At 36.4% G+C, this 14324-nt stretch overlaps 1 protein-coding gene across 1 annotated transcript in view; it reads left to right on the forward strand.

The window, feature by feature from the left end:
- The first annotated feature begins 376 nt into the window (after nucleotides 1–376).
- The window catches only part of TP53BP1 (tumor protein p53 binding protein 1), a 96833-nt gene continuing 82885 nt past the window's right edge, over nucleotides 377–14324 (forward strand). The window contains exons 1-7 of the mRNA XM_006883208.1: nucleotides 377–461; nucleotides 1027–1211; nucleotides 1418–1511; nucleotides 1787–1871; nucleotides 10587–10717; nucleotides 12308–12469; nucleotides 12804–12933. Of these exons, the coding sequence (XP_006883270.1) occupies nucleotides 455–461; nucleotides 1027–1211; nucleotides 1418–1511; nucleotides 1787–1871; nucleotides 10587–10717; nucleotides 12308–12469; nucleotides 12804–12933 (794 nt within the window). The 5' untranslated portion in view covers nucleotides 377–454. The remainder of the gene's footprint in view (nucleotides 462–1026; nucleotides 1212–1417; nucleotides 1512–1786; nucleotides 1872–10586; nucleotides 10718–12307; nucleotides 12470–12803; nucleotides 12934–14324) is intronic.

The following is a 14324-nucleotide window of genomic DNA, read 5'->3' on the forward strand; positions in this document are numbered from 1 at the left end:
GTATGGCAGGGATGAGAGAAGAGGCTTTAAGTGCACGAACGATAAAAAGGGAGTCTCATATATCTGAGCAGTGGTAGGTACAGTCACTCATGGAGGTAGAAGAATCTATTTCACACCCTTTCAAGGTCTCTTAGGTTCAAGGATATTGTCATTCTCCGGTTTTACTAGGGGGGAGGGCCTGCAACGTCCATGCTGCCATGGAAACGCGCCGCCGTGTTCCTTTTTCTAGCGTGGGGCGGGGCATTTAGCTACAATCACCTATCATACACAGAATTCCTTGAGTGGCGGGTAGCAGGAGCGAATGATCGATCCGATTCTGAGTGACGTGACGGGAAAAGGGGGAGTTCGTGGCCGGTGGCGGCGGTAGAGACAGAGGCGACCTGGGGAGCGAGCTGGAGGGACCTGGGGAACGTGCTGAGACCTCTCGTTCGAGTACGAGGGACCTCCCACCGGGATGCCTGGTACTGCTTGGTAGAAAGTAGGGACAAAGTCTGCTTTGAGGGCTTGAGTTTCGTGCCCAAAGGGATAGCTGACCAGAGGGGGCGGGGTGGCAAGCATGGCGGCGGTGACGGGGAAGGGGTTGGAAGGACCTGAGACGGGAGTGGAGAAACCGGAGCTAGGAAGGCTGGTGGTCGTGAGGAATCTTGAAGGGCTATGGGGATTCTGAAGAACTGCAATTATAAAACAGCTTTTTGGAGGATGAGAGAAGCTGCCAAAGGACAAGTGGTGGGGGTTGGAAAAAGGGGCGGGGAGAGAAGAGGTTAGAAAGGAGGGGAAGGGGTGTCTGCGCGGAGATGATGGAAAAGAAGAGGGAAGAACCGATATTCTGGTTGAGTGTTAAGTGACGAGGAAATAGGAGCTTGTGAGGTTTGGTGAGAAATTGCTCGCAGGGATTATATTTAATATTTTAATTGGAGGGGCCTAGGACTTGTCCCTTTTCCTAGGTCTTTCACTTCCGCCCCGTTATTTAAACGTGAGGAAGGCTCCTAGGTTACTCTGTACTGATCTTTTGTTATTCAATTCCAGGGGAGCAGATGGACCCTACTGGAAGTCATTTGGATTCAGATTTCTCTCAGCAAGATACCCCTTGCTTGATAATTGAAGATTCTCAGCCTGAAAACCAGGTTCTAGACGATGATTCTGGTTCTCACTTCAGCGTGCTATCTAGACACCTTCCCAATCTACAGTCACACAAAGAGAACCCTGTATTGGTGAGTGGTGGCTTGTTTGGAAAGAATTGAGCAGATTTCCTCTTACTTTAAAAATCTAGAATAACCAGCAAACCTAAGTATTTAGGAGATAAATATCTTTTGGTTAAAGGTGATTGGAAAAAGAAAAATCAACCCATTCTTGCCTCATTTGGGATTTAATACATAGTAGAGATTCTATATATTATATATATTTATTTTCTTTATAGGATGTTTTGTCCAATCCTGGACAGACAGCTGGGGAAGAACAAGGAGAAAGTAATAGTGGCTTCAATGAACATTTGAAAGAAAGCAAGACTGCAGGTGAGGTGTTTAAAATAATCCGTGTCTTTTTTGTTTTCAAGTGCTCTTGTTTGAGCTGAGTGTGATTGTAGTGACTAAATGCAAGGAAGTCTGATATCTGGTGCATGGTAGGTATTCATAAGATCGATACTTTAATGTCACTGATTATATTGGGATTATCTGGAATCCTGAATTTGTGTTAAAGTTTTGGTTAAGAGTGTGTGTGTGTGTGTGTGTGTGTGTGTGTGTGAATGTGAATGAATACCCCATTTTTAATATATTTTTTTTTTTTCCAGAGCCTCTGGATTCTTCTCATCTGGATACAAGTGGTTCTGTTAGCCAGGTCATTGAACAGTTGCCTCAGCCAAACAAGACATGCAGGTATTCTAACTTTTAAAGGACTGTATTATCAGTTTGTCTTTTATCTATACCTGTTGCCTCATATCAAAGATAAAGGTAGTTTAAATTTGTGGATTAAGGGTGGGGTTTGAAGATTGTGTTAGATTTTATTATTAATACTAATTAATACCAGTATTTTTTGTGAAGATTTTTTTCCAGCTACATTCAAATTGTGTTTTCATTGTGAAAGAAAATAGTTATCCATTATTCTTAACATAGCTAAGTGACTTTATTTTTGGTACTGTTTGATGCCAGTGTATTAGATTCCTGAACAAAACTTTTTGGTCACATTTTGCCCTTTTGAGTATTGCTGGAGTTTATTTATGGTTTTATTGAAATCAAGTATGCGCAAGTATTGTTAGACTTTGCTTTCTACATACCATACTTCATTAGTTTGGGATCCAGATTGTCAAATTTGTACACTAAATTCTACATTGTCTTATGCCCTGTTAGTGCAGTGGTTAAGAGCTTGACTGCTAATAAGAAGGTTCCTGGTTTGACCCCACCATCCATTCCACAGCACAAACATGTGGGCATTCATGAAAACTTTTTAACCTTGGAAATCCTGTGAGATAGTTTTACTTTGTTCTCTAAAGTTATTATGAATTGGCATCATCTTAGTGGCAATGAAGTTGATTTTTAGGCTGTAATTTTACAGTGTCCACTTTTTTAGTTTATCCATTGCTTTATACCATAGTGGACGGTTGACTTGTATTGTGCAGCCAGGGTGCTTTTTTAGAGGCAAAGGTGATGAAACTTCATCTCATATACTTTGGGCTTGCTATCAGGAGGCACCAGTTCTTGGAAAAACACATCATGCTGGGAAAGAGAAGGTTAGTGAAAGGATGACCCTCACTGAGGTGGATTGATAAAGTGACATAAAAGTGGGCTTGAGCATGCTGTCATTCTTGGCACAGGATAAGGCCAATTTCACATTTGTTGATCATAGGGTCACTGTGAGTTGTAGTTTGAATTAACAGCGGCATCTAACAACAGTTCCATTCTTAAAGCCACTATAAATTTAAAACATTGTATTGTTTTCATAGAAGGAGAAGTCTTTGGGAAGTATAGACAGTAAATGCACTTGGCTGTTACTCAAAATATGAAAGTGTAGGTCAGTGCAGAGGTGCCTAAGAAGAAAGGTCTGGCTAACTACTTCTGGGAAATCAGTCACTGAAAACCCCATGGAACACAGTTCTACTCTGACACACATATGATCTTCATAAATAGAAATCAGCTTAATGTCACTTGCTTATTACATAGAGCAAGCAGACTGATGGACTCTGGAATATATTGTGAGTAAGTAACACAGCCAGGCTTTGTACTTGGGTTTTCTGACTTAAATGCCTATTTCTTTTTTTTATTACCTAGTGCTTCTCAAAGTCTTCTGTTCACATTCTTAAATTGTTAATTTCGAATTGTCAATTTTTGAACAGTTGTCAAATTCTGTCACTGTTCACATTGTCAAAGGTGACCACAGATAGCTTCAGGATCTTGGGAGTGCACAGGGAGGTAGTCAGGAGAATATTGGCTTGAATTGGTTAAAGACTTATTTTATCTGAAATAAATATGTGGGGTTTTGTCCTCATTTATTTTGCATTCTGTACTTAGTATCTATTTTAATATAATTGTTTTTTCCAAATCTTTAAGAAAAATGAATATAAAGTAATCTATATTTTGGCCTGCAAGTGGGTTCTGTTTGGTCCACACAAGAGTGTAGAATATTATCTCTGCACTATATGGATTAGTTTTGTTATTACTGATTTTTAGAGGCAACAGTTGGTTGGAGTGAGTTTTAAGTTTTAGGTATTCTTCATGAGTGTTCTAGTTTGTCAGTTTCTGCAGTGCACCTTTGTATTTAGATACTGAAGTTGAGGATTATTTATTATTGTTTATGCTTTTGTTACTACCTCTAGCTGCTTTACTTATCTACATTATCTTGCTTTGTTTCTGTAAATGTTTACATTTATGTGTGATCTTTCTTTAGGAATAAGTGACAGGTTTATCTGGGTTTATGTGTGGCTTACTACCCTGCTTTGAGTGATAAATGGGAAATAGGCATACCTTGCAGTATGAATGACACAGTAATGTTTTAAAAGTTCCATTCTACTTTTTTCTTTCTGCCAGCAATGTGCTATTAATAGCTTGCTGTTAGAGAACAATAAAAAATTAAATGATTACATTCACTATAGGCTCTATTATGTAGTTAAGTGCTTTACTACTAACCAAAAGGTTAGTGGTTTAAGCTCACAGGCAGCTCTGCTTCTAAAGATTAAACCCTTAGAAATCCTCCGAGGCAATTCTAGTCTGTACCATAGGGTTATTCTGAGTCAGAATTGACTCAACAGCAGCTACTAGAAGGGGACTTTGTTGTCACAGTTTATAACTTAATTAACTTAAACTCTGCCATTGAGCATTTCCAACTCATAGTGAACATCTATTGAATTTCTGAGGCTGTAAATCATAACAAGAGGATCATAATAAGACTGACTGCTTCTCTTTGTCTTGTGGACCTCCTGGTGAATTTGAACCACCAGAAACTGGCAGCCTTTGGGTTAGCAGTGCAATTTTCTGGGAACTACCTTATTTGAGCTCCCTCTGAGTTAATAGGGAGATATATTTTAAGCATATACATAAATAGTTCTTTGATTATACTTGTCATCATTGCAATGAAGAAAAAAATAGAATAGTGTGCTAATATATGATCTGAGGATCAAGGAAAGCTTCTTTGGGGATGCAGTCCAAATGCTAAATATGAGTTAATTAGGAATTGTTGATTTGGAGAGAAGTGAGGGGCATGAAAGGAGGCATTTCTAGACAGAAGGAACTATATGATCAGTGAACTTGAAAGTGGAGAGAATTTATGTTGATTCCAAACAAATGAAAGCTTTAAAAAAATACGTATATATTAATTTACCCAGGATTTCCATCTTCTTTTTATGTCTGTCTTATTAATACATATATTTTCAGAAAACTATTAAGTGTATGAAACTTTATACTTCATGAAATTCCTAAAATCTTCCTGCTTTCTCTGATGATGTATGGATAGAAACCTGATGGTCTTAGTATGTGGACTCTCTCAGAAATAATGCTTAAGAAAGGCATATTTTTTCGCTATTTAACATTTTTTAATTGAGATAGTTGTATGTTCATAAACAGCTGTGAGAAATAATACAGCCTTTATTTGTACAATGGCCAGTTTTTCCCAGTGGTAATGATTCATAAAACTAAGTGTAAGATCTCTAGCAGGTTCTTGATACTAATTGTTTATACCAATCCAATCCACTAATCTTACACAGACTTGCCCAGTACTATTTGTATTTGTGTTTGTGTATGTTATGTGTTATGCAGTTTTATTACCATTGTAGATTTATATGTATACCACTTACAGTCTAGATGTTGCAGTCTCAACACCACCAGAATACCTAATATTTTTTGGTAATTATATCCGTCTGTCTTTCTAACACTCAAAACCTGGAAACCACTAGTCTGTCATCTGTTTGCAAACTTTTGTCATTCCAAAGTTGCCTTTTTTGTCACTCAGCATAATCCTTGGGTGATTTGGTCAGTCTCTCAGTGCCATCATAACTGACCATCCAGAAGATTTCCAGAGGGTATAAAATAGGAGATTTCCCATCTCTTTCCTGAGGAGCCACTGTTGGATTCGTATCACCAGAGAGGTGCCATACTTTTGTTAGCAGCACAACTATGGACTTCACAACCAGAGCTTCCTAATTTGATCAGTAGTTAGTTTCTTTTTATTGCTGATTATTTTCCATGCTATAAATATGCAGTGTGTTAATTATTTACCTGTTGAAAGAAATTTGAACTGATCCTGGTTTGGTTATTCCAAATAGAATTATAAAGGTTTTAGTATGAACATAAGTTTTCATTTCTGTAGGATAAATGCACAAGGAGTGCAATTACTCTGCTATATGTTAATTGCATGTTTAGTTTTCTTAAGAAATGGGCAAACTTCCAGAGTGACTATATGATTCTAAAGTCTCATTAGCAAAATGATAATAATTCAATTTCTCTTCATCCTTGTCATCATTTGTAGTGTCACTATTTTTTAGTTTTAGCCATTCTGGTAGTTGTATACTGGTACCACATTTTATTGTTATTTTGTGTTTCCATGGAGACTTAATAATGAATAACTTTCATGTGCTTTTTTGAATTTTGTATCTTCTTTAGTGAAATGCTTTGTTCCTTGCCCATTTTCTAAGTGGATTGGCATTTACTGGTATTTAAGACTTCTTTATCTCTGTTCTATATACCAATCCTTTATTGCATTCATGGTTTGCAGGTATTTTTTTCTTATTTTAAAGCTTGGGTTTTTTTTATCCTCTTCATAGAGTAAATGCTTATTTTTTATTTCATCTATTAAATAGCATGGTATAAATATAGTAATATTAACAGCATAATAAAATTTTAATACTTTTAAAAAGAGGTTACGATGAAAACAGAGACTTTCTTTCCACAGTTCCCTTTAAGTGTTTGGAATTTTGCTGCTTTGCAAGGTTATCTCCTTAGTTCTAGTACAGTTGGAAAACTAAATAGTAGTATTGTAATACTTTTTCTTGTTTTTTCAGATTGATAGTTGACTTCTGGCAATGGAAGGCGAAATGTTCACTTGGTTACGTTAATGCTTTTCCTGTTTGTGTTAACATTTATTTTTCTGTCTACTTTTGTACCTCTAAATAACACATTTAAGCCTTTATTTATCATCAGTTTAGGCAGTTGCCTATAATAGGATTTCTTATTTAGCTGCTGTAAATATTTATTGCATACTTAACATGTGCCAAGCTCTCTTTGGGATAAATAGTGATCAAGAAGAGATGAAAGTTCTAACTTATAATGGAACTTCCTTACATTATTTAGGGGGATACAGCAATGCATGATGAATACTTTAAAAAAAAGTTAGAGAACAGCAGGTTTTAAAGACAAAGAAAGACGAGAAGAAAATGTTGTTAGATGCCATGGAGTTGACTGTGACTTATAGCTACCATATGAAAAACAAGTCACACCCTAACTCCATCATGCAACATTCTCATCATCTCTAATATACTTGAATCTAGTGTTACAATCAGTGTGTCAGCCCACCTTGCTGAGGGTCTTCCTCACAACCCCTACCTTTCCCAGCATGATGTCATTTTCTAATGATTAACCCCCTTCTGAGAGCATACCCAAAGCATGTGAGACAAAATTCATCATCCTTGTCCCTAAGGAGCACTCTAATAATACAAAGGAGTTCGGGTTTGGTTAGGGTGGTTAGGGAATGCTTTATGGATATATTTGATTAAAAAGAAAATTGGATGTTAAAAAATAACTTTGCAGTTATTTAGGGTAAGTTCATTCATGTATAGGGAGCCACAGTGCAGCAGTCCTGAGTGAAGAGTGTGCTTGAAATTAATATTAGAGAAGTAGTTTGACTGGAGGTTAATATGGCTGAAGTAGAGTGAGAGTGGGCGATGTCAGAGAAGTCTTTTACCCTTAGTCTCATTTCATATGATAGGAATGTATTTGAAGATTTTTGAACAGAAGAATGACATAATTTAACTTAGATTTTAACAAGATTATATACTGTTATATATATGGCTGCTATACTGAGAATAAACTGAAGAAGAGGGGTTAAGGGAGAAAAAGGAAGACTAGTAGGAGGGAGGCTATTGAAATAATTTGGATAAAATAAGATAGTTGCTAGACTAAAGTTGAGAAGGATTGGTTGGATTCTAGATATATTTTGAAAATAGGATTAAATGATGGATCACATGTGGAGTACAAGAGGAAAAAAGCAAGTAACAAGAATTCTAGATTTCTGATTGAACAAGTAGAAGAAAGAAATTGCTGTTAATGGAGAAAACTGCTAGAAGTGAAATTCACTTTTAGACATATTGAAATGAGCCTTTAGGAAGGTAAAGTAGAGATGTTGGGGAGATAAAGTTGGATTTGGAAACTAGGGACTCAGATCAGGCTGGATATTTTAACTTGCAGAGTTGTATGCATATGGATGGATAGCCATGAGTTTGAATAAAATTACAGTGAGGGGCCAGCATTGAGTGTAACTGGAGAAGTAAGTGGCCCAAGATTCAGTGGACTCCATTTAAAGATCAGGGACATGAGGAACCATAAGAAACTGAGAAAATGTCCCAGGTGTGTAGTTTCATGCTTTTACAGTTTTTATATTTTGTTTTACTTGTTCTAGTATATTTTATTTTTGCTCAAACTTTTCCTTGATTGTTTTTCTTTTCCTTAGATCACTAGCCCTTGTCTAAATTTATGTTTTTACCTTTCATGCTTATTAAAATGATGTATATGTTTTTTCTGTAAAAGTCAATATGTAGAAAATTGTGAAGAAAATAGTATCATCTATAATTCTGCCACCTAGAGGCCAATTGCTATAAATATTTTTTTTATATTTTCCCTCTTCATAAATTTAATTTTTGTCTTTGACATCATGTGGAAAGTAAATATTTATGTGCATATCTTTTTGCTTAATATCTTCAGTGTTTTTCCTTGATATCCCGTAATAGTAAGTAACATTGTATCGTGTGTGATCATATTACTATTTTCATAACTCTGGAAAAAAATTCCATAATTTTTTTGTTTTTTTGTTTTCAGGTTTTTATTGGTGGCTGGGGGGGTGGGGGGTATCCTCTGAGGGGCTCACAGTTTCTTCAGCCACTTCAGCCTGGGACCCAGGGGGTCCTGGGGGTGGCTGGGCACGCCAGGGCATGTTCCCATCATCTTGGAGGGGCACTGGGTAGCTGCAGGGGGTGATCTCGTTGATCATGGAGGCATACTTGGTGTAGGGGCTTAATGAGGGCAGAATTACAGCAAGACCTGCGATGGTGAAGGACTTGACCAGCACCAGCTCCTTGGCCCAGGCATTCTTGAGGAAGGCTGTGAGTCTAGTCGCCATGGTGGCCTCCACGGCGGCAGGGCCTGCAGCAGGAGCAACGAGAATGCTGAAAGTTCCATAATTTATAATACAATTTCTATTCAACTTTTCTCAATTATTTCAGAATTGTCTTTTATATATCTCTATGAGTTAATTCAGAATCTAATCAGAGTTTACACATTTGGATGTTTCAAACATATTTAATAGCTTTAAGTTTTCAATTTATGACTTATGAAAATTGTTTAACCATTTCCCTAATACTGAATTTATAGATTCTTTTTTTTTTTAAATTTATAGAATCTCAGTAAGAGTAAACTTAGAGAAATAAGTTTGTGTAAGGATCTTTTCACACTTCAAATTAAGTTTTAACATTCTAGAGTTACTGGTCTGCACATTTTTGGGATATTGTAATAACTTCTTAACCATCATCAGTGCTCCTTATAGGTCTGCACATTTTTGAAAGCTCTTAATTCATGGTTCCAGAAAATGATACATTAAACTAGTCTTTTAACAGCATATGATAGATAATGCTTATCTTAACTTAGCTTGGTCAGTACTGAATAAGTAATACAGTTTAAAAATTTTTCCAATATTTTTGGAAAAGGCTTCTCTGATCACATGCTTAAAAATGATTGTACAGTACAAGTAGTCCTCACCTTATGACAGTGTTCTGTTCTGATGACTCCATAGTAAACCTGTTCCGATGTGAAGTGAATACATATTTTTTGTGTGTTTCATTATTGCCTACTTCATGACAGAATACAAAAAAACTGAACATCTACAAATGAACATCTGAGAATTACAACATTAGGAAATTATGTATTATAACATTTTGTGTTTTTTATATATATAAATTATAACATTATATAAATTATGTGTTATAACATTTTGTGGTTTTTTTATTTTCATATATATATATATATACATATATATATTTGGAAGCAGGAGTGGCATCCACTTCTTAAAAAACATGCCTCTGAAACTCTGTGAACTTTGATAAATATCCATAGTTGTAGAGGGGCTTCAGGCTGTTTCTTCATAGGGTTGCTATGAGTTATGCTTGACTTGAAGGCATTCAACAGTAACAACAAATAAGGTACACAAAAAAAAGTAAATGATCTTTGGTGGTCATCACAACTGGAGTGTGTTGTGAGTTCAGGACTACCTACATTTCTTTTATGAGTAGTTTGTCATTTGTTTATCTGTATGTTAATTTTTTCCATTAGTTTTTTTATTTTATTCTATGGAGACTGATCTTCTGTTACACTTAATTGTAGATGAGTTTTCCTATTTAATTGACTTACAATATTGTTAATCATGCTTTTTGAGCTGTAGTATTAAATTCTTTTAATTAATAGATCTCTTACTTGACTATTCTTATACTTTGGTTTTATGTCTATATTCTTAAGATTTGCTTCTAAAATATTTTTGTGAACTTAGTCTGATTTCAGTTGTGCTCTTCCTTGCTCATATAATTGAGATATTCTTCTTGTTATTTGTCATTCTATTTGAATGCAGGATTTTTCTATTCCTGCTCGTATCTTTCTAGGAAAATATAAAATTAGTATACCTTTGTGCCTTTCTTCTGTTTAATATTTGTGTTAATGGTTTGTTAACTTGTTAGCTTTCTTCTTTGGAAAGAAACACTGAAAGAGTGAGAATTTTTTTTTCTTTTACACTTTTCCCAGTTTGGCTATTAAGTGATTATAGTGGGAAGTAAAAATAAATTTCAGAGAGTACTTTGAACAAAGTATTTTGATCTATGTGAAACACATGACTGTCCTTTTACTGTATAGTGTTCTGGGAAGATCAGTGGAACCTGAATCTGTAGGGGAAGAGAAAGAAGAAGAAAAGGTGGAAGAGAAGGAAAAAGAAGAGAAAGAAGAAGATACTCCAGATGGTACCTCGCAGTCCATAGGGGAAGAAGGTAGCTTTATGCCTTTTTCAAGATAGCAAATTGTTCTAAGTTCTTTTAGCATGAGAATGTAGATGTCTAAATTTTCCTTATTTTTCAAGTTTGTAAAAAGAGCGAGAACAGTGCCATTCCACCTGTGTCTGACCTGTATTAGCTCCACAAGGAGTAATTGCCTTCATCAGCAACATCCCCAACACAGAACAAATTCCCATGAGGTCAGATATGACCTTTACTCCTGCATCTACTTCTACTAATTTCAACACTAATCCTACTGTGCTGCTGGGTCCGAAATCCATTGCAAAAGCTATACATATCTCACGGAGGAGTACTCATGATTATGGAATTTATTAGGGAGGTTAACAGGTTACAGCAAGACTACTTTTGAAGCATGTTCATAGACATTTCATCCTTCACCCTTGAGCCTTTAGGCCAATGTTAGAAAGTTCTCTCAGTCTTGCTAGTTATGCTCTGGCTCTGTAAGCAAGAGTCCCCAGGTCAGCTCTGTCTCATGTTGTGTCTCTAGTTCTTTGCTGCAGCTGTTGGTACCATCCTGTAGGTCCTGGTTTGACTGGCATAGGAATCTATTGCCTCAAATGACACACACTGCATTCTCTGCTTCTTACTTGCTATAATAAGATTCCTATATTTCTACTGCAGAACCTGTTCATTTAAACTTGATGGAAAGGTGAAACTAGCTAAACTGTTTGTGATTAAATTATGTTGTTTTTATGGACCATTGAGTCAGTACTGACTCCTACCTGACCTCTGTGGATTTTTAGAGGTAGCTAATTGCATGGGAGGAGATTGCCCATCTTTCCCCTGTGGAGCAGCTGGTGACTTTGAACCTTTGAGTTCAAATGCCTTTGTGTAGGTAGGCAACATCTTGCCACTAAGGCACTAGAGGTTCCTAATCTATCTGTGGATAGACTAATACACTGTATTTGAATGTTCCCACTAAGCCATGTGGCAAAGTTAAGAACTGTGGCTTAGGAAGCAATTTTGAACAACAGACCTACTATTTTGTATAGTTTATAGATTTTTTTTTTTGTTGTTTGTTCTTGTGTGCCATTGTGTCGAAATTGATTCATAGCTAAACTTGATTAGGTTTTCAGAGGCTCTAAATCAGATGGGAGGAGATTGCTCATCTTTTTTCCAGGGAGCAACTGGTGAATTCGAACTGTTTGCTTTTGGGTTGGCAGCATAATTCCTTATCAGTTAGCAACCAGAGAGAGTAGTTATTCAGAAACTGGGTTAGTATTTCACCAGATTTGTTTAGGAATTTGTAACTCATTGGGTAATCCCTTTTCTGCATGTTGACTTTTTCCTGTATTCATCTTTAAAAGATTTTGAAGAGATAATGCTTTATTGGGTAGAAATATAGTCTGAATTGCTATGTGTGTGCATATATCTTAATGTGAAGTAAGGTTTTAATAAAACAGTTTTTTGCTTAAACATTTTTCTACTTTAGTTGAAATGCTTTGATTTTTTTATCGTCTTTTGAAAAATCTTATGACTTAACAGGGCTCTTATTCATAGGATAGCAGTGTAGATAGTGCATACTGTTGTGGAATGAAACCCAATTTCTTGAGGTTTTGGTTCTAGATCCTGCCTCATCGCAGTTGGGCTTTGGAGTTTTAGAGCTCTCCCAGAGCCAGGATCTTGTGGAGCATACTGTGCCCTTGGAAGTGGACAAAGAGCCCGTACAGTCAGCAACTATTGACTCTGGTTATACAAAGCTGTCTCATGTGGATGCTACTACCATTGGTATGGAACATGTGTTATGATATTTGGAGTTGTGGTTTTTTTAGTTATTTTAAATGTTTCATTTCCTTATTAGAGCTAATTATTTTTCCCTCAATAAGTTTGTAACTAATGTCTATAACTAAAATTAATATACTAAGTGTGCAGCACTAGCTGCTGAGTCATCTGTAATCTGCAATTGCAATTTGAATCTTTTTCAGAAATAAGCTGTTTCCTTTTTGGGATAATGTTTTTATACATTTCAAATTTGACTTCTTTCTGCTATACTCTTATCACTTTTAAAAAGCTTTTAATGCTTTGAAAATTATTTCCTCCTGTCTTTTTCTAAAACTTTAAGCAACTAAACATGGAGAACAGACCACTGAAGATATCTCCATGGCAGAATCACCCAACATGGATGTTCCCATTGTAGGAGAGCCCAGTAAGGATACACATGTAGTAGAAGAGAAAAATTCATCACTTGCAAGGTAAGCCATGTTTTTTCTAGAAGTTACTTACTACTTTCTTGTCTAATAGTATAAATTTTAGTTTTGCTATAAAAAATTATACATTTTTAAAAAAATATTGGGAATACCTAAATCCAGTAGAAGCATTGGTTATTAATTTTAAATGTCCTCACCTTACCTTTAGATACATTACTAAGTCTTTTTCTTGCTGATTCCCCCCCCCCCCCCTTTCTTGCTGATGTTAATGTTTGGTTGCCACTCCTCTTGATGTTATGAGGAATCACAAGAATACTGTATTTGAGTGCTAATTGGTTAACTACTTGAGGAACATTCACATTACTGTGAGATCCAGGGATTCATTTTTATCCCAAGTCTTTCAGGTTTTTAACTTGGTAGGATTTCCAAAGTATGCTTTGGCTCTCTGTCTGTGGTGATTATTTTATTGAAAACAGATCTAATAGGATTGGCTTTAGCCAACAGCTGAAGTTTGAATGTGACAGGAAAAATGAGATGATTCTAATTTGGAGAGAGAAATGGATAAATAGGCTTACTTTTTGTTTTCTTCAGTAGAAATAGCGATTTCTGAAAAAAAATCAAGAGACAGTGCCTTTGTATTGGAAAACACTCAACTGAGTGATTAACATTTGGGACTGGTTTCTTTGACACCTTATGTTCTAGTCAGTTTTGCTGTTCTGGGGAATGGTAGAATAAGAGAACCACTTAACTCTGGGAAGGCAGAAATGACCATCTTAACATAGTCTTGGGGGTGGGTGTCAATGAAATAAGAAAATAAGCAGAAGATAATAGGGAGCAAATGACAGGAAAATATCTTCTAACAGAGCAAGAAGGCAAGCAGCTGTAACCCAAGACCACCAGTAAGATGATAAAGCGTCCTCCCTTCCCCCCTTTATATCTACACCCCTGTTCAGCATGAAGAAGCCAGAGAGTCGGCATCCAATTCCCAAATCAATAAGACAGTTGGTTTAATTACTATTGGAAAATGCTTGTCATTCCTCTGTAGCATCTGGTCCCCACTGGACCCTCATAATTTCCTTCACCTACTCCCCCCACCGACCAAACTGTGCAGCTCTGCAACTGCATCCTGGCCCATCCTCACCCTTCTGCCCCAACCCTCACCTCCTTGTACCCCCAGTATGTTTTTCCCAATAAAAAAATATTTAAAAAAAAAAAGAAAAGAAAAGAAAATAAGCAGAAGATAATGTATGTAGCAGTAACACGGGGGATAATTCACATCCAGGTATAATAGGAGGATTGCTCTCATTATGTTGCTATAGTTAGGGCCAAAAGCCTTTAGAGAGGCCTCCATAAAGCATGTGTAACAAAAATCCTCTAAATCACTAACTGAAGTCTTGAAAAGCTTGTGACATAGTAGTGAGCTGAATTGAGATACT

The sequence above is a fragment of the Elephantulus edwardii genome, unplaced genomic scaffold (assembly GCF_000299155.1).
Source record: "Elephantulus edwardii isolate Elephantulus edwardi_28Jun2011 unplaced genomic scaffold, EleEdw1.0 scaffold00026, whole genome shotgun sequence".
Classification (NCBI taxonomy): domain Eukaryota; kingdom Metazoa; phylum Chordata; class Mammalia; order Macroscelidea; family Macroscelididae; genus Elephantulus; species Elephantulus edwardii.